The sequence below is a fragment of the Hipposideros armiger genome, unplaced genomic scaffold (genome assembly GCF_001890085.2).
Source record: "Hipposideros armiger isolate ML-2016 unplaced genomic scaffold, ASM189008v1 scaffold_70, whole genome shotgun sequence".
Taxonomy (NCBI): domain Eukaryota; kingdom Metazoa; phylum Chordata; class Mammalia; order Chiroptera; family Hipposideridae; genus Hipposideros; species Hipposideros armiger.
In genome coordinates this window covers 2,615,800-2,635,851 of record NW_017731420.1, presented here as the reverse complement: position 1 = coordinate 2,635,851, position 20,052 = coordinate 2,615,800, and the positions used below count along the sequence as shown (strand labels likewise).

The 20,052-nt window shown below is 39.8% G+C and overlaps 1 protein-coding gene across 1 annotated transcript; it reads left to right on the top strand.

The window, feature by feature from the left end:
• Nucleotides 1-5,282: 5,282 nt before the first annotated feature.
• Nucleotides 5,283-19,878, top strand: COX6C (cytochrome c oxidase subunit 6C). The gene is made up of 4 exons (XM_019642541.1): nt 5,283-5,387; nt 6,944-7,073; nt 9,304-9,432; nt 19,760-19,878. Exons 2-3 carry the CDS (start codon nt 6,960-6,962, stop codon nt 9,415-9,417), a joined length of 228 nt encoding a protein of 75 aa, XP_019498086.1. The 5' UTR covers nt 5,283-5,387; nt 6,944-6,959; the 3' UTR covers nt 9,418-9,432; nt 19,760-19,878.
• The last annotated feature ends 174 nt before the right edge of the window (nt 19,879-20,052 follow it).

Sequence of the window (20,052 nt, the reverse complement as noted above, 5' to 3'; positions counted from 1 at the left end):
TCAACACTTCCATTATAAGAAAGACAGGGCAAAGAGAACAAGGGAAACCACAGATTGTAAACCTTCTACCCAGAAATGACACATGTTACTTTCTCTCATGTTGCATTGGCCAAAGCAAGTTCTAACTTTAATGGAATCAGGGAAGTATAACCCCACCATGTGCCTAAGAGGAAAATAGAAATATTTCTTAGACAGTACTAATCACAAGCACACCTCTTGTGGTAGGCAGAATAATGACCCTTTAAAGATGTCTGTATTCCATTCTTCGGATTATGTCATGTTATATAGCAAAAGGGAAGGAAGCAGCAGATGGAATTAAGGGTGCTAATCAGCTGATGATAAAATAGGGAGATTACTCTTGATTATCCAGATGGGCTCAAGGTAATCACACAGGAAAATGTAGAAGAGGGAGGCAGAAAAGAAGTCAGAGAAAGAGCTGTGACATCAGAAGCATGAAAAGAGAGACAATGCAGTTGGCTTTCAAAATGGAGGAAGGGGACCATAAACAAAGGAATGCAGGCGGCCTCCAGAAGCTAGAAAAAGTATGGAATTTCCTCTAGAGCCCCCAGGGGAAATGCAGCCCTGCTGACACATTGATTTTAATCCAGTAGACTCATCTCAGGCTTCTGATCTAAAGAACTGTAAGGTAATAAATTTGTGTTGTATTAAACTACTAAATTTGTATTTTTTTTATAGCAACAATAGGACAGTAACACACTCTCCTTTAAAAAAAAATCACATTCATTATTTGTTTTTTTCTAACTTTAAAAGAGACATGATTAAACTTGGAACACATAAAAGAAAAATAAAATATAAAAGTGATTCACAATTTAAGTTTTTGGTGTGTGCCCTGTCAATATTGTTTTCTGCATATACCGTATTTGCCGGGGTATAAGACGATTTTTTGGCCCTGAAAAATATGCCTCCAAGTGGGGGGTCGTCTTATACGCCAGGTACACTTCAGATAGAGGACTGCCATAGTGCTTGCCCCGTGCCATAGTGGCCTCCCGATGCCCGCCCACTTCATTCCACATACCGTTCAGGCATCAGCAGCGCTGCTGGTGTATGCTCGGCTGTTATGCGATTTTGCTGTTATGCGATTTTACCACACTGGCAAAATCGCACACAGCTGACCATACACCCAGTATGATAGCGCAAAATCGCGAATCGCGATTTATGTATATGTTTGATTACATACAGCCTTGTGACAGTTTTCCTGCATGTCATAAGCATTTGAATATAAATATAAATGTTGAAATCAAATCTGATATTGTTTTACCTTTTATTTGGTGTGTGGAAGGTGTGCGGAAGAGGGGGTAGTCTTATACGGCGAGTATATAACAAACTCTGTATTTTGAGTGGAAATGTTAGGGGGTCGTCTTATACACCCAGTCGTCTTATACGCCGGCAAATACGGTACATACATATGTATATTTTCATGCATACATTATAAAATTAGATCACACAACATAGTTTTGCAGCCTGCCTTTTCACTTGGCAATAGATATTGAACATGTTTCTATGACTGAAATGTTCTAAGTGTGCTATTCAATACAGTCCCATTGGCTCTTGAGAACTTGAAATGTGGCTCGTCTTAATTGAGATGTGCTTTATATGAAAAATACACACCAGATTTCAAAGACTTGGTATGAAAAAACGTAAAATATCTAACTAATAAATTTTATATTGATTACATGTCAAAATAATGGTATTTTGGCTATAATGGGTTACATACATTATTACAATTAACTTCATTTGCTTTTTTTGATTATTTTAATGTGGCTACTAGAAAATTTTAAATTACCTGTATAGGTAGTTTTCTATTCATATTGGACAGCACTGTTTTAACATTTAAGATTTTAAATGCAGATGCTTGTTCATAGGACAACTGATTTAAGGGCTTATTTGAAACTTTTACCCTGTCTCTTTTACTTAGGGTGAGGTGTGGGTCCACCTTTGAGAAAGGAGCTAGGTTGCCTCAGAGCTGTCCCTGTTGTTTGGCATAAGCCGCAGTGAACTCCATTTAGATACAGGACAGTGCAGCAGCTGATGAGCTTAGGACACTCACTGGTTCCCTCCTTAAACTACACTGCATCCTGGGGTGCCTTCCAAGCTCTGGATCTCTCCAGCAGAAGCTGCCTTTCTGGGTGCGTGCAGAACCAATTCATCTGGAACTGTGTTGAACATTGCTAATCTCTCAGAACAGGAAGTCATTTTCACATGATCACTCACAGCATTTGCTTGGTCATTGACAATGTCACTGAGAAGAAACCACAGCATCATTTTACCAGTCCCTAAGTTTCCTTGGATTCTTATCTATAAATACATCTTGAATATGGTCAGGTTAAAAAAGTGTACCCCAGGCCCAAAATTTGTGATGATCTATATCCATCTCTGACTTACTAATCTTTTATTATTTGTTAAATTTGGAAGTAGAATTAAGTTATATGAAAGAGTCACTAGATCTACCCCCAAGGTTTGTGAAATACTGTAATTGCTGCTATTTTACCTCACAGAGAGGTTGTTTTTTGTTGTTGCTGCTTTTTAACTTCTCAGTCCCTCACATTTTCTTAATCCACAAAATTATTCATAGCCCTTTCCATTGATACTGTATCAATGATACATCATATGGTTGAAAGGATTGAAATAATTTTCTACTGTTTAGAAAAAAGTGTCTACTTTATTTTAGGGTTCATTCATTCCTTTTAGCTCCTGGTGTTGTAATTTACCTTTCTAGGTATTGTACGAACTTTCCACCCTGTGAGAGGCTGAGCACAAGTGACAGCGCCAGGTCCTCTCAGAAGCACTTGAGAGCAGAGTAGGAGGAGGCATGACAGAAGTTCTCTTAAGTCTATATCCCAAAAGTGGCATCTTTTCAACAAATTTTAAGGTAAAACACTGACCTGGTGATTTTCAAGGTCAGGGTAAAAAGACAGAAGTAAGACTGTTGCTTTGCTTCCCTACCACGCTGGGATCCTTGCCTTCCTCAAATGGATACTTCTTTGGTTGAGGATCACCTTGAAGGGGACTGATTTTTAGCTATTGTGAATACTTATCTAAATCTAATTCTCAGTGTCTTCCACCCAGCCATCCTAGTTTATTCCTTGGGGTCATGCAGAACAATCCCAGTCTTTTCATTGAGCCATCTTTTACTCTAGTGTAGACGATGGGCTTGAGTAAGATTTCCCGAGTCTTACTCAAACTTCTAATATAAAATGGATACCTCTTCACACAACTTTCTTTACCCCTACTCTACTCTATTTTTCCCATTGCACTTATCACCGCCTGATATATTTTTATTCATTGTCTGTACTTTCCTCTATGGGGGAAGGTTCTTTCTATCATTTGAATAGTACCTGGCACATTATAGGCACACAATACTCTCTGTTTTCATATTCTTACAGTTCACAGCAAGACTTCCTACTCCACCCCATTATACTCCCTGAAAGAAAGAAAGCCTTTTCCCCAGTAGTTTAAAAGAAGTTGTAGGATTGAATTTCATTGGTCTGGTCAGGGCCCTGCGCCTATCCTCAACAAATCACTGTGGCCAAGAAAATGGGCTACATTGTTTGGTCCCTCCTGGGTCATATGCCCAACTAGAATTGGGTTTGACTCTTCTAGAACCACATGGCTGGAAGTAGGAAAAGGTTGGTTCTTGGAAAGACAATCAACCACTGCTACTAGAAGAAGAAAGGAAGGAATGCAGGGCAGACAAAGAGGACAGGGGGAGGAATGAATATTTATAATGCCTATCTGTTAAGTTCTTTACATGTGTTATCTCATTTAATTTGCACCACATCCCAATGAAATAAAATGTGGGTACCATTTCAGAGAGGTGGAAGCAGGTTTAGAAAGATTTAGAAATTTTCCAGCTAGAAGGTGGTGAGCTGGGACTCAAAACCAGGTCTGTTAGGCTCTAGAACAGAACTCTCATATTCCATTCTCTTTATTCAGGTTCTATTCATTCAGGTTCCTTTCATTCAGGTTCTATTCATGTATCACCTTCAGTCATTCCCTACAAATTTTGTGATTGGCCCTGTGCTTCCCTACCCGCCCAGTGATCCTAAACAACCACTCAGTACTCCATCTAGGCTAGGCTCTGTTCCCTCGGTGTGTCTTCTTTGCTACATCCTTCTGACCAATTTTATCTCTTAGATTCTCCACTTCTCCAAGCCTCTCAGTTAGACTGAGACTCAGCTCTGCTTCTATGTCTTCCATGACCTTCCTGAAGCTTTCCCTGATGATTTAACACATAGCAATCCCTATGAACTCTAAAATTTACTGCTTGTTCTCTGGGCCAATACTGGGAGGGGGGATAGAAAACTAAAAGGAACAAATTACCACCTGGGCAAATCCCATGTAAAAATTTTAGCTGTGTAAACCCTTGATAGGAAGCATTAGGAATGTTGCTGAGGTACAAATCTACTTTTGTCTCAATGAGCACTTTTTTTGCGAGGCTGAAAGGTTTCACTTCCTAGAGTTGAGGACAAAGATTCCCTGACAAGAATGCACCTTCTTGCAGATCTATTCTACTACATTAGCAGAGCCGGTATACAGCAAATGCCTATTAAATGTATGTTGAATCAATACTCTGTATCTTTTGTGTCCTAGTGTATATCTTCCAGTGCTTGTGGAGTTGATTTAAATAACGCCTTACAAATCTAGGTTATTCCAATAACAACTAAGCCCTACACCCCTAAAGCAAAAGAGCACAAGAGCCTTGCCCTTACACACCGCTTTCAATTAACTCCCAGTTGCCTTCTTTTGAAACACTTGTCTTTTACTAAACACCCCACACAAATACTTCCATCACAATTTGCTCAGCTCTGCCAGGCCGGTAACTGCTTCTGCGGTAGCTGGGTCATGTCTCTCTGGTAGCGCCCACTGCTTGGGACTGGTATTAACATATTTATGTCTGTCTCATCTGTTGGGCTCTGAGCTCCTGTAACTCGGCTGTCTTATTCGCCCTTTACCCAAACCAAGTGGTTATTCACATAATGTCTTTAGAATGAAAATGTCGGTTTGTGCACATGGTTCTGGCAATCCATGGGTCCAGGATGATTTTTACTGCATTTGTACAGTACATTAAAAAAATTACATATTAAATATCTTTGAATTATCTAATAAATTAATATAAACTCTGTACATAAATAAGATTAATATTTCCAGTTTATTAAGGAAGCCGACTCAGAAGATCAAGCCCTAAATCGAAGGTCACACCAATTACATAACCACACAGGTGAACTTCTGCGGTAAACGGCGGGAGGCGCGCCAGAGGACTTTTGAACTCTTTCGGCCACCGTCACCAGATCGTCTCCTCTATCTGTGCGCCTGCGCGCTGCTGGAGCGTCGTCCATTTCTCCATCCGGAAGGACGTTGGTGTTAAGGTGAGTCGTGTCTCTTTTGAGTTCCTCGTTCAGGTTCCCATAACTACCGCTTCCAGCTGCCCGCTCTCGGCCTGTCTTGGATTTGAGCCGTGGTTCAGCATCTCTGCGGTCGGAGAGTCTCGGACCCCTAGCCCGCGTCGACCCCTGAGCGACCCCGCCGCGGCCTTAGGAGGGTGGCTGGGGTCCCCCGGGGGCGGGGTGTGCTGCGGGACCTCGAGGAACCAACCAGGCTTCGGAGGCAGCCGGTTCTGTCTCAGTACCCGCTGTGTTTTTCTCCTAGTCACTGTGACCTTGGCTAGGTCATTTGACCTGTCTTGGCCCTCGTGTTTCCACCTGTAAGAAAGTGGGCTTACTCAGTCGTCATGAGGCGTAAGGGTCAGCGTAGGGGAGGCAGCCGGCAACGTTGGCGCTCGGTCGGTGTTCTCTGTGGTGGCGTTTGTGAAGGGCCTCGGTGCCTGTGGCCGGAGAGATGGGCCGGGCTTCCTGCAGCCTGTCTCCTGCGCCCACGGCCTTTTCGGTAACCCCCGCCCGCGTTGGCTGGAGGTCTGCGGAGAAGGCCCACGCGCTGCGGCCTTGGGGCCCTCGGCTCAGGCCTGGCCGCGTAGTGGTCACCAGGTGGGCCCTCGAGGGAACTGCTGGGTTCCCATCCAAGTTTTAGTCGCTTCGTGTGTCCCAGTTTTCTCATCAATAAAGGGGAAATGTCACAGGGTCGTCTCGAAGATTAAATGAGTTGCTAGTAAGTTTGTAGAAGAGTAAATGCTGTAAGTGTGTTTGCACTTGTCTAGATTCCAGAGCCATTACTTACCTTCCCAGTAGTTGGGAGAGGTTTTTGTTTGTAGTTTTCACTTCACATATACTATTATACCGCAGTTATCTTACTTATTTAGGGTTGTTCAGCACGTGAGAGGGGAAAAAAGATGAAACAGGTGTGGGAGTTCACAACAAGTCACCCCCAAGATGTGCTGCTGTGGTTTGGATTGTTTTGAGCTAAGGGCAAGTTTAGCTTCAGGCTCGAGAAACTTTTGCCTCTCCCTCTAACTACCTAGAAGAACTTGAATTAGGTGCCTTGCTCATGAGAGATTATAAGTGATAATCTTTTTGACCCATCTGTATGGCAGGGCAAACTTTTATCTGCTCTTAATCATCCTGCCATGACCCTTTGAAGCGCCCAAGGTGCATTACTTCATTCTTAGCTCAGAATATCTTATATACCTAGAACCCCTTTCTATCTCTGAACCTCCTGTGCATGTGGGATCTTTGACTCTCATGTATGCGGGGTTCCCCTACATATGTATGTATTAAATTTGGTTAGTTTTTCTTGCTAATCTGTTTCATGTTTATTCGATTATTAGAACAGCTGGAGGAACCGTGAGGGTTAAGTTTGTTCCTCCCGCACAAGGCTAAGGCTTTAAACATCTTAGAGTTTGTAGGAGGAGTCAATCCACTATCCATCCTTCGTGAGTCGCCCTAGGTACTAAAGTGCGTTAGGCATAAGAACTCTTTAGAGATTTTATTATTAAAGTTCTAATAATCTTGTTTATTATTTTGTCTACCAGGGAGAATATAGCTACCATGTCTTCCAGTGCTTTGGCAAAACCTCAGATGCGTGGCCTTCTGGCCAAGCGTCTGCGAGTTCATATTGTTGGAGCAGTCATTGTTTCCCTGGGGGTTGCAGCTTTCTATAAGGTATGTTTGATTTTTACTTTGTCCTTATGGTCCAAAAATGTGTGTTTTAAATTTAAAATTGTATTCTATTTTCATTAGTAATTTAGAGTCCTAAAGAAACTCTTCGATTTTTATTGGGGAATTGGGGATGGGGAACAGCCAAGTTGCTGTCGTTTTGTTCTTCAGTCTAGTTGTGGAGGACGTTGCTTCACTGGCCCGTGTTGGTATTGTGATCATTGTGCTCTTCCTGGCTGAGGCAGTCGGTCCCTGGCCATTGGACGGCGGCTCACAGCAGCTCTCGCCAGCTGCCGGCCACTCATGGTAGCTTATGGGAGCCCACTGCAGCCCCACTGCAACCTATGCCATCGTTGGCCACTCACGGTAGCGCAGCTCCAGGTCAAGCTGTTGATCACACAATCTTGGCTGTAGAGAGCGCAGCTTACTGGCGCATGTGGGAATCGAACCGGCAGCCCTGTTGTTCATAGCTTGCGCTCTTACCATCTGAGCCAATCGGCTGGCCCTGAGAAACTCTTTAATGTGCTTCCTTCCTCTGACCCTTTCTCCACTCACTTCATGTGACAGCAGAGTCCCTTGTTCCCCAGATGGTTTGTCCACCATCTTTAAATGAAGTTATATTAGTTTGTTAGGGCTGTCATAACAAAGTAACACAAACTGGGTGGCTTAAAGAACAGAACTTGATCTTATTTTCTGTTCTGGAGGCTAGAAATCCAAGATCAAGGTGGCTGTAGGATGATTTCTTCTGAGGCCTCTCTCCTTGGCTTGTAGATGGCTGTCTTTGTCCTCACGTGGTCCTCTGACTGAATTTTCTCTTCTTATAAGGATACTGGTCATATTGGATTTGCCTCTACCCCCCAAAGACCTCAATTTAATTACCTCTTTAAAGACCATATCTTCAAACACATCAATTTTGGGAGACACGATTCAGCTCATAACACACAGGCTGTAATTGTTTTATTTAAGCGGAGTGATATGGGGAAGGCAGTAGTTCTGTTTGGCACTGTTAAAAGCAACTGATTAAATTTGAACATCTAATTGGCTTTATTAAGCAGTTCATGAATTCACAGCTTCCCATTTAGCTTTAGCCACTAGAAAGGAGCTCCCAGCTTTGTCCAAAATAGAAGGCTTTTATAGAAAAGAAGGGTGGGGCAAGGAAGCTATTAAAAAAAGAAAGGATTGGGGCCGACTGAGTGGCTTAGTTAGCAAGCTCTGAACAACAGGGCTGCTGGTTCAATTCCCACATGCACCAGTAAGCTGCGCCCTCTACAGCTAAGATTGTGAACAGCAGCTCCACCTGGAGCTGGGCTGCCGTGAGTCGCCGCAACAGCGTAGGCTGCAGTGTGGCTGCAGTGGACTGCCGTGAGCTACTGTGAGCGGCCGGCAGCTGGCGTGAGCGGCCGTCCGATGGCCGGCAAGCGACTGCCTCACCTGGGAAGAGCGCATTGATCACAATACCAACATGGGCCAGTGAAGCCACGTCCTCCACAACTAGACTAAAGAACAAAAGGACAGCAACTTGGCTATTCTCCTTCCCCAATTCCCCAACACTGTCCCAATTCCCCAATAAAAACTTAAAAAAAAAAAAAAAGAGAAAGCATTATTTTTAGACCAGGACTTGGTAAGAGTTTTTATCATTCAGATTGCCTCCCTTTCTGGAAAGGGATGGAGAGGGACCATGTGACAGATTACCTTACTGGTGCTTGGCCAGAAAACTTGAGTTGATTAAGATGATTTCTGGAAGAGGTTGCAACAGTACTTAGACAGGTATTAAATCTAGGTTTGGTATCCTGGGCTTTAGTACAAGTGATGCCATTTTGGGTCTCTGGCTTTTTTAACAGCACCTTGAAGAATTGTTGCTATAGAATACATTTTAACCTTTTGCCTTCTGTAGATTTTAACATTATGCCTTAAAATATTTTTTTTATTTTTTTGTGACAAAATACACATAACAAAATTTGTTACTAGTCTGCAAACCTCCCATCCCTTACCCCAGTGCACAGACACCAAACAAAAGGAATAATATCTCCCTAGGCAAGGAGGGTCCCTCTTGCCGAGTAGTTTTCCTGAGGCTTCTTTCTCTTTCCTTGCATCTGTGTCAATACCTCTACCCTTTGTCTTAGGAAATAGAAAATTCAAGTTAAAGATGAACACATATTGTGATTTATGTTGTCTTTACATATTAAGTTTCTAATAATCTAGAAAATAAGCCCTAATGGGATATGCTACTTTTTAGTTTGCTGTGGCTGAACCAAGGAAGAAGGCATATGCAGATTTCTACAGAACTTACGATTCCATGAAAGATTTTGAGGCGATGAGGAAGGCTGGTATTTTTCAGAGTGCAAAGTGATTTCAGAGTGTAAAGGTAATATGATTATTTGAAGTTACTGTTTAAAAAAGTTTTTGTGGTAAAACACAAAATTTACCAACTTACATTTTTAAATGTATAGTTCAGTATTAAGTATAATCACATTGTTGTACAACCAATCTCCAGAACTCTTCATCTTGCAGAACTGAAACTGCACCCATTAAACAACTCCCTATTTCTGTCAACCTCCATTCTGTATCATACAGTATTTGTTTTTTTGTGACTGGCTTATTTCACTTAATGTAATGTCCTCAAGATTCATCTTTTTATAGCATGTGTCAGAATCCTTTTTAAGGCTAAATGTTGCATTTTATGTGTATACCACATTTTGTTTATTGATTGCTTCCATCTTTTGACTATTGTGAATAATGCTGCTATGATGTGTCTAAATATCTCTTTGAGACTGCGCTTTCATTATTTTTGAGTAACTATTCAAGTGGAGTTGCTAGGTCATTTGCTCATTCTATTTTTAATTTTTAAAGTATCCACTGTACTATTTTTACATAGTGGCTGCACCATGTTGTACTCTACCAGCAGTACAAAAGAGTTCCAGTTTCTCCACATCCTCCCCAACACTTGTTTTCTGGGTTTTTTTTGTTGTTGTTTTTTTAAAGATTTTATTGGGGGGTTGGGGGAGAGGAACAGTGTTGGGGAATCGGGGAAGGGGAACAGACAAATCACTGTCCTTTTGTTCTTCAGTGTGGAGGACGTCTCTTCACTGGCCCATGTTGGTGTTAACGTTGCGCTCTTCCCAGGTGAGGCAGATCAGTTGCCAGCCTCTGGACGATCGCTCACGGCGGCTCTTGGTAGCTCACACCGGTTGTTAGCCACTCACGCTGGCTGCCGGCCACACATGGTAGCTCATGGCAACCCACTGCCACAGGGGCTGCAGCCTACGCCATCCCTGACGACCCACAGCAGCCCAGCTTCTGGTTGAGCTGTTGTTCAGCATCTTAGCTGTAGAGGGCAGTGTCACTGGCCCTCATGTGGGATCCGAATTGGGGCCCTGCTGCTCAGAGCTGGTGTCCCAAGCCCCAGCTCTTAACCAGCGTGCCACTCGGCCGGCCCTCTGGCTTTTTTTTTTTTGATAGTCTCCATCCTAATGGGTGTAAGAAGGTATTTCATTGTGGCTTTCATTTCCAATCCCATAATGGTTAATGATGTTGAGCATCATCTCTCGTGCTTATTGATTATTTGTATATGTTCTTGGGAGAAATGTCTATTCTAGTACTTGGCCTGTTTTTTTTTTTGTTTTTTTTTGTTTTGCTTTTTTTTTAGCTGAGCCATCCTGCCACCTGTTGGCAGCTCAGCTTGGGCCTTAACTCGAACCGCTGTTGCTCAGAGTTCGCAGTCTTGAGCGAGCTCTTAACCAACTAAGCCGCTCGGCCGGCCCACTTTGCTCATTTTTAATGTGATTGATTTTTGTTGAGTTGTAGAAGTTCTTTAAATCATATATGATTTGCGAATATTTTCTCCCATTCTGTAGATTGCCTTTTCACTCTGTTGATTGTATCCTTTGATGAATAGAGAATTAAATTTTGATGGAGTCTAATTTATGTAATTTTTCTTTTGTCACCTGTGCAGGAAATCATTGCTGAATCCAGTATCATAAAGCTTCTCTTACGTTTTCTTCTAAGAGTTTTATAGTTTAAGTTCTTATCTTTAGGTCTTTGATCCATTGAGTTAATGTTTGGTATGATGTCAGGGAAGAGTGCAGCTTCATTCTTTGGCATGTGTATATCCAGTTTTCTCAACAGCATTCATTGAAAATTTCAGTCCTTTTCCTCCTGGGTGGTCTTGGCATCTTTGTGGGTAATTTTTGACTATATTTGTGAGGGTATATTTTGGGGCTCTTTTGTGTTGCATTGGTTTATATTTCTTTATGCCAGTACTACACTATTAAGCTTTATAGTAAGTTTTGAAATCAGGATGTGGTAGTCTCTAACTTTGTCATTTTTTATGATTGCTTTGGCTGTTTAGGGTCCCTTGATAGTCCTTATGAATTTTAGGATGGATTTTTCTATTTATGCAAAATTCTGTTGGGATTTTGATAGGGACTGCATTATATATGTGGGTCACATTGGGTAGTATGGACATCTTAACAATTATAAGTATTCCAGTTTATCATCACAAGATATCTTTCTATTTATTTGTGTCTTTAATTTCTTTCAGCAATGTTTTGTAGTTTTGTAGTAAACAAGTCTTTCGCCTCCGTGGTTAAGCTTATTCCTATGTATTCTTTTTGATGGCTATTGTAATTGGAATTATTTTAATTTTCTTTTCTGATTATTCATTGTTAGCATATAGAAATGTATCTGAGTTTTGTCTGTTGATTTTGAATCCTGAAACTTTCCTGAGTTAGTTTATTCTCTTTTTTTGTGTGGAATTTTTTGGGTTTTCTATATATAAGATTAGGTCATCTGAAAACATGTAGTTTTACTTCTTCCTTTCTAATTTGGATGTCTTTTATTTCGTTTTCTTCCCTTATTGCTCTGGATGGCATTTCCAGTACTATGTTGAATAAAAGTCGTAAGAGTGGGCATCCTTGTGTTGAATCCTTGTATTCCAGCAGTAAAGCCCACTTGGTCATGATGAATTCTGTTTGCTAGTATTTGGTAAGGATTTTTCCATCTATATTCATCAGGTATATTGTTCTCTCTGTCTGACTTTGATAGCAGGATGATGCTGGCCTTATAGAATGTTTTGTATTCTTTAATGAGATGATCAGTCAAATGTGGCCACAAAAAGAGACAGTTTCTGGAAAACATGGTAGGGACATTCTCTACCTGCACAGAAATGTTTTTTAAGATGTCAAAATATCTTAATATATAGAAAATAAAAACATGCAATACCTAGAGTAGATTTGGAAGTGTTCCCTACTCTTCAGTTTTTTGGAAGAGCTTGAGGAGGATTGGTGTTACTTCTTCAAATATTTGGTAAAATTCACCTGTGAAGCAGTCTGATCCTGAGCTTTTCTTTGTTGGGAGGTTTTTAATTACTGATTCAATTTCCTTACCAGTTAATGGTCTGTTTATATTATCAGCCTGGTGCATTTCTTGGTAGGTTGTGTGTTTCTAGGAATTCATTTCATGTAGGTTGTCTAACTTGTTGACAGTACAATTGTTTATAGTACCGTATTTGCCGGCGTATAAGACGACTGGGCGTATAAGACGACCCCCTAACATTTCCACTCAAAATACAGAGTTTGTTATATACTCGCCGTATAAGACTACTCCCTCTTTCGCACACCTTCCACACACCAAATAAAAGGTAAAACAATATCAGATTTGATTTGGCCCACTGAAGTGCAAACAAGCGTATTGTATTTCGTGTCACCACATAACCGTTTTGGCGATGTTGAGCCACCATGTCTGCTACATGTTTTTCGAGTTCTGGCCAGTGTGGGGTGCCTCTTCTTAATGCACACTTACCCCTTGGCATACTCTTTAATGCTTTCTCATTTGATTTCCAGTCCCGAACCATCTTTTCTGTTACTCCATATTGTCTTGCAGCAGCACAATTATTATTTTCCTTAGCAAAGTTTATAACTTTCAGTTTAAAATTTGCATCATACTTCTTTCTTTTGGCTGGTGCCATGATAGGGATGATAGGGGTTTGACTGGTCGACATTTTCTATGCTGTACTGTACAATGGTGCAGTATTGTGGTTGGCTGTTGGCTGTATACAAAGCCTGATTTGATTGGTCCCTGCTCCCTGTTTGCCCGCCCTGTCACTATAGCAGTCTGGTCCACCCTTGCATCAGCATCTCCCTGGGACCTCACTAGTGCGCAAGTGCGAGCTCTTCAACATTCTAACAGGCACCATGATAGCGCAAAATCGCGAATCTTCAATGCATATGTAAAGAAATATACGGTAACCCGAATTTACCACACTCGCAAAATCGCACACAGCCGACCATACACCCAGTATGGTATCGCGATTCGCGATTTTGCGCTATCATACTGGGTGTATGGTCGGCTGTGTGCGATTTTGCGAGTGTGGTAAAATCGCATAACAGCAAAATCGCATAACAGCCGAGCATACACCCAGCAGCGCTGCTGATGCCTGAACGGTATGTGGAATGAAGTGGGCGGGCATCTGGAGGCCACTATGGCACGGGGCAAGCACTATGGGCAGTCTATCTGAAGTGTACCTGGTGTATAAGACGACCCCCCACTTGGAGGCATATTTTTCAGGGCCAAAAAATCGTCTTATACGCCGGCAAATACGGTATTTTATAATCCTTTTTACTTCTGTCAAATAAGTTGTAGTGTCGTTTTTCATTTCTATTTTTTAGAGTCTTCCACTGTGACAGGAAAGACACTTTGTAGGATTTCAATCTTTTAAAATCTATTAAGTCTTTTTTTATGGCCTAATTTCGTCTTTCCTGGAGAATGTTCCATATGCAGTTGAGTATTGTATTTTCTGTTTTTGTTGGGTGGAATGATCTGTATCTTTAGGTCTAAGTAGTAGGTTCAAGTCCTCTATTTTCTTTTTCTCTCTCATGTTTTAAGGTGTATTTTTGTTTACAAAGCAAGGTGATGCATATATCTGATTACTAATTTTCATGAAAAAGTATATAAATATATTATAGGAAATTCTATATAGTAAGCAGTAGAAATTGATACAGTAAACATTTGCTACTTTTTCCTATGGTAATAATACTGTCATTTAAAGCTTAAATACTGGTTTTAAGTATCCCCTATAAAATAACTACTAAAATAATTTTTCTATAAATAAGATTGGTACATTAAGAATAGATTTAGCACGTTCTTGTAATAATGACCACTATAATCAAATGCAGCCTTAATTGTCCCTAAGATCTGTGTTCTTTAGTTACTGTTAAAATCTTAAAAATAATTACTACAGATTAAAATAGCTGTAAAAATACACCATTTACATGTTATTTGTGTTGTAAAGAATGCCCCTCTAAGGTAGAGGAGATTAAGCATAATTGTATTGTATGGACTTGCTGCCCTTGATCCTTATTGTAAATGGAGAGAGCCAGGAGCATTGGAGGTTAATTGGAGACCTGGAACGGCATCCAGAAGGCTGTTGTTTTCAGGCCATTTTAGAGGCTGCGGCTGCTCTTTTTGCTCTTCTTCGGCTTGAAGATGTGTCCGGACACAAAGAATGACTTGGTAACAGAAAATATATTGATCATCCGTCTGAACCATTCCATGTTTTTCTAATCTCATGCAGCACACTAAATCAGAGATGTCAAATTCAAGATTTTGATCGTTTAGTCCTAGAACCACATCTGTGCCTGTCAGGGTCCCTGAACATCAATGCCAGCACTGCAGTGTGTGATGATTGGGCCCATCTGTAAAGATGTCTCATTTAAGAGAGAAAAGTGAGCAAGTCCTCTGGCTGAGGTGGTGGTGCTTCGTGGTCTGGCCAGGCAGTGAAATTCAGATGAGAAATGTCGCACCTCTCCTGCCTGAATATCTTCGAGGGTCATTGCCCTTACTGAAGCCCTCAGCTGCTGCATTGTCACAAGAGCCAGCCGAAGCCTGTCGCTGACCATTGTTGGGGTTTTTTTTTTGTTTTTTTGCCTCGGATGTTAGGCCAGTACTGCTGGCATTTGACGTTTTCTCTTTCTGCTTGGGTCATCATGGCCGTCACTGTGGAATTTTGTTCTCAAATAACTTTGTAGAAATCTCCCAACACTTGTAGGGAGAGGTCCTTGGCAGGCAGTATAAACAAACTCGTTTTCCCACTGGTATCTTAATGAAGCTGGTGTTGCTATATCCACTTTCATCTCCAAGAGGCATTCTTGTAGCAGTGTAGGGAAGTATTTTTTTATATTTTTCTGTTTTCCTTGGTTTGTCCAATTAGACACTGATCTGAAGGTTTTAATTCTTGAAGATTCTCCAGCTTCTTAGAAGAAATTCCTCGATCTAGTAAACTCCACAACATTCAAATGACTGATTTCAACTTGGTACCAGTATGTTTACCAGAGGGTAGCATTTTGACGATAAGGAGTGCAGCGAGCTCTCCTTTGTCAGAAAGGGATGATCTTTATTGGAATCTTCATGGTTTTTTTCTGTCGGCAGCTCATCACTTCCCCTTGTTATTTCATCATCATCAGTCTTCCTTTCTTGTGACTTGAATTAAGCTTTCACTTTTTACTTTTCCTTCACAGTATTCTTCACAGCCATTCATTTTGGTAAAGGTGGTCCATCACAGTCTGTATCTTCCGCTTTTTCTTCAGATAACTTCCCAGTGGTTTTCAGCATACCTAGAATACAGATATCTCCTGCTGCATTATTTTGGTTTAAAAGATTCTGGGCTTCCTCATCCACAACATCCAACAGAGAATAGATAGCTTCAGCTTCTTGAGGCTAATCATAAATATCATCATGTACATCAGATTCTTTTCTTAGTGATCTTCTGTGTGGTTCTTATAGCCATTACTGAAAGTGGGGGGTATTGAAATCACTTACTATTATGGTAGAGCTGTATATTTCTCCCTTCAGTTCAGTTAGTGTTTGTGTCATATATTTGGAAGTTCTGGTGTTTGGTGTATATGTATTTTTAATTGTTCTCTTCGTGAATTGGCCCTTTTCATCTTTATACCATTCTTTGTCTTAATATTTTTGTGTTAGTCTATTTTGTCTGATAATATAGCCAGCCACTCTTGCTTTATTTTACTATTTGTATGGAATATCTCTTTCTATCCTTTCACTTTCAAATTATGTGTCCATAGAGCTAAAGTGAATCTCTTGTAGATAGTGTATATTTGGATCCTTAATATCTTTCTTTAGTTGCTTTTTTTAGTGACATTTTGATTCCCTTTTTCCGTTTTGTTTATATTCTATGGATATTTTATTTGTGATTACTATCAAGATTATATACAATATTCTAAAATTATACCAATCTATTTCAAACTGATAACTTCAGCTATGTGCAAAAATTCATTTTCTATTTATTTTTTTAATTAAAGTTTATTGGGGTGACAATTAGTTAAGTTACATAGGTTTCAGTTGTATAATTCTGTAATACATCATCTATATATCACATTTTGTGTTCACCACCCAGAGTCAGTTCTCCTTCCATCACCATATGTTTACCCTCATTTACCATCTCCTCCCCTTTCCCTTTTGGTAACCACTAAACTATTGTCTATGTCTATGAGTTTTTGTTTTTTTCATTTGTTTGCCTTGTTCCTTTGTTTTCAGTTTTATATCCCACATATCAGTGAAATCATATGGTTCTCGACTTTTTCTGTCTGACTTATTTTGCTTAGCATAATAATCTCAAGATCCATCCATGTTGTCACAAATGGCATTATTTCATCTTTTTTATGGCAGAGTAGTATTCCATTGTATATCTGTACCACATCTTTATCAATCATCTATCGAAGGACACTTTGGTTGTTTCCATGTCTTGGCCACCGTAAATAAAGCTGCAGTAAACATAGGAGCACATATATCTTTACGGATAAAAGTTTTCAGATTTATTGGATAGATACCCAGGAGAAGGATTGCTGGGTCATATGGCCAATAAACACTTGAAAAAATGCTCAACATCACTAATCATCAGAGAAATGCAAATAAAAACCACAATGAGATATCACCTCACACCTGTTAGAATGGCTATCATCAACAAGACAAATGACGTGTTGGAGAGGCTGTGGAGAAAAAGAAACCTTCATACACTGTTGGTGGGAATACAGGTTGGTGCAGCTGCTATGGAAGGCAGTGTGGAAGTTCCTCAAAAAATTAAGACTAGAACAAAAATTCTTTTAACAACTCTGCTCTCCAGTTTTATTATTGTCACAAATGTATTTATTATGCTCCCATTAACAGATGTTTTTTATTTTTATGCTTGTCTTTTAAATTTTACAAAATTGAAAGTGGAGTTATGAAACAATTATAACATTGTCTTTTATATTTGTCCATATATTTACTTTCATCAGGGAACTATATTTTCACATGGCTTGTGTACTTTTATTTCAACTTGACAAACTCCATTGTAGGCAGTGTAATATCTTTTAGCTTTTATCTGGGAATGTCTTTAATTTCTTTCTCATTTTTGAAGGACAGCTTGGCTGAATATAGATTCTCTGTTGACAGGGTTATTTTTTGTGAGCACTTTAAATATGATATCCGACAGCCTTCTGACCTGCAAGGTTTGTGCTGAGAAATCCACTGATAATCTGACAGAGGCTCCCTTGTAGGTTGTCTTGCTGCTTTCAAGATTCATTGTGTTTGGTTTTTGACAGTTTGATTACAATGTGTCTTGGTGTGGGTCTCTTTGGGTTCATCCTGCTTCCAAGTAACTTACATTTGTATATACAATTCTTTCTTCAAATTTGGGAAGTTTTTGGTCATTGTTTCTTTAAATTCTCTGCTCCTTCTCTTCTGGGACTTCCATAATGGATATATTGGTCTTTGGGAGGTGTCCCTTAAGTCCTTTAAGGTCTCATTTATTTTATTCATTTTGTTTTGCTTCTCAGACTCAATAATTCAAAAGATCTGTTTTCAGGTTTGCTGAATATTCTGTGTTTGAGTCTGTTGTTGAACCCCTCTAGTGAATTTTGCAGTTCAGTTACTGTATTCTGTCGAATTTCAATTTTTAAAGTAATTTCTATTTTTTTTGTTGATATTCTCATTTCGTATGTTGTTTTCATGATTTCGTTTAGTTGTCAGCTCTTTTCTCATTGAGCATATTTAAGACATTTATTTTAAAGTTTTCGTCAAGTAAATCAGGCATGTGCTTCTTCAGTGTTGGTTTCTGGAGATGTATTTTGTTCCTTTCAATGGGCTATGTTTTTTCTTGGTATGGCTTGTGACTTATGTTGAAAATTTGGCGTTTGATTAAACAGCCGCCTCTTCTGTTGTTTGCAGACTGGTTTCATGCAAGGGAAGATCTTTACTAAACAGCTTGGCATAAAGTTAATTTTTATGTTCAAAATTATGTCACATGTTATGCTATTAATTGCTAGATTGGCATTAGGAATATCACACTTTTAATAGTGCTTAAAAAAAAAGGTGCTTTAAAAGGTGCATTTGACTCCTTTGGTTAGTTGGGTGACTTGGTGGCTTCCCATAGGTTCTGGTCTGGCCTGTCATGTCCACAAAGTCCTTATGCCTCATGGACAGTGTGAATTAAGGTTTTATGTCTAGAAAAGAACTAAAGGGATTGTGTGCTGATGAAAGGTCATCCACTAAATTGATGTGAAAGCATATGCCAAGTATCTGATGAAACACTAGTCATAATCTTATCATTTATGTATTGAGCTTTATTCAGGCTCAACAAAAAACCAAGAAAGAACAATATAAATAGAGTTAGAGTCTCTCTAACACACTAGTGTGAGTTCGCTGTGACAAGGGGAATGTGAATCAGGCCGACTGTACCTGAATGAGCATTCCAACTGTTAGATGTGTGTATCTTTCCCAAGATCTAGCGGGGAGGGGAGTGGGGGAGACTTACTGCATTGGACTTAGGTCATTTTTCTGGTAGACTCAAGGATAATTTTGATGAAGTAGCTTTTGCCTAATATAAGATTCAATTCTATAGTCCATTTCTATAGTTTATCTTAAGTAAATATCTGAACTACAGATAGATGCATGCACTAAATTAGCCATTAGGAAAAGTAGAAAGAACTTCATTTTCAGTGGTTGGAAAATTGTCTTATTCATACCACAGACTGTTGGGTCCATTAGAAATGATATTCACAAAGTAACATGAAGAGATTATTTTATAATAGAAAATTAAGAATGTAAAGGATGATCTATGTTAAAAATTGCACAGAAAAAAAAGATGGAAGGTAAAAAAGATCAAGAAAATATTAATGGTTCTGTGTGGAATCTTAATCTTAACATTGCTGTTTTCGTATACCTTTGCAATTTTCAAATTTTCCACAGTGGGTATGCATTTCATGATCAGATGTTAACAGGATGATTTTTAAATGTTAGATTTTTACCTTTTGTATATAAGAAGTTGTGTTTAAAAACCATTAAGAAAAAGAAAAAACAAATTTGGAGACAGAAGTAGAAATTGTTTAGAGGGGCTGCTGCTTTTCAAAACAGTATGTGTGTATGAGAAGGGAATGAAGGGGGATGGGCTTCAGAGATACTGAAAAAGCACAATTTGGTAAATGGAAGCAAGAAACCAGAGTAAGGTGTGGTAATACCTGAAAGGGAAAAGTGGCTGGTCAGGAAACTTGCTGGGGAATGGACCTGGGGGCCCAGGCCGTCTGCACTGGGCTTCTTCGGGGCTAAGGGTGAGTGAGGAATAGACCTCAGGTGATCTCGGGTGGTGACACATTGAGAAAATGCTTGTCATTAACGTAGTCACTGTGTTTTTTTCTCCACAGAATTTGAGTTGATTTCCACGGAAGTTTGTCACTGAGCTGTGTTCCTGAACTATGAAACATGGATATTTGGGCTAAGGGATAGTTTCTCTTGGTAAATAAACAATTAAATGTTGTGGAGAGTACGTCTTTGCTCAGTTATTGATATAACTGTGGGCACTTGCATCAGAATGGGTTAGGGATTTTAGCTGTTTACCTTATGAAGGTAACTTGATTTCAGTATTAAAACTTGTATTATTGTAGGACATTTTCGATTGATGTGACGTTTTGTCCACTTTAAGATACTTCTAGTTAGT

Coding starts and splice junctions, on each gene's coding strand:
- COX6C (XM_019642541.1), top strand. CDS start 6,960: ATGTCTTCCAGTGCTTTGGCAAAACCTCAGATGCGTGGCCTTCTGGCC. Junction 7,074..9,303: donor GGGTTGCAGCTTTCTATAAG/GTATGTTTGATT, acceptor GCTACTTTTTAG/TTTGCTGTGGCTGAACCAAG.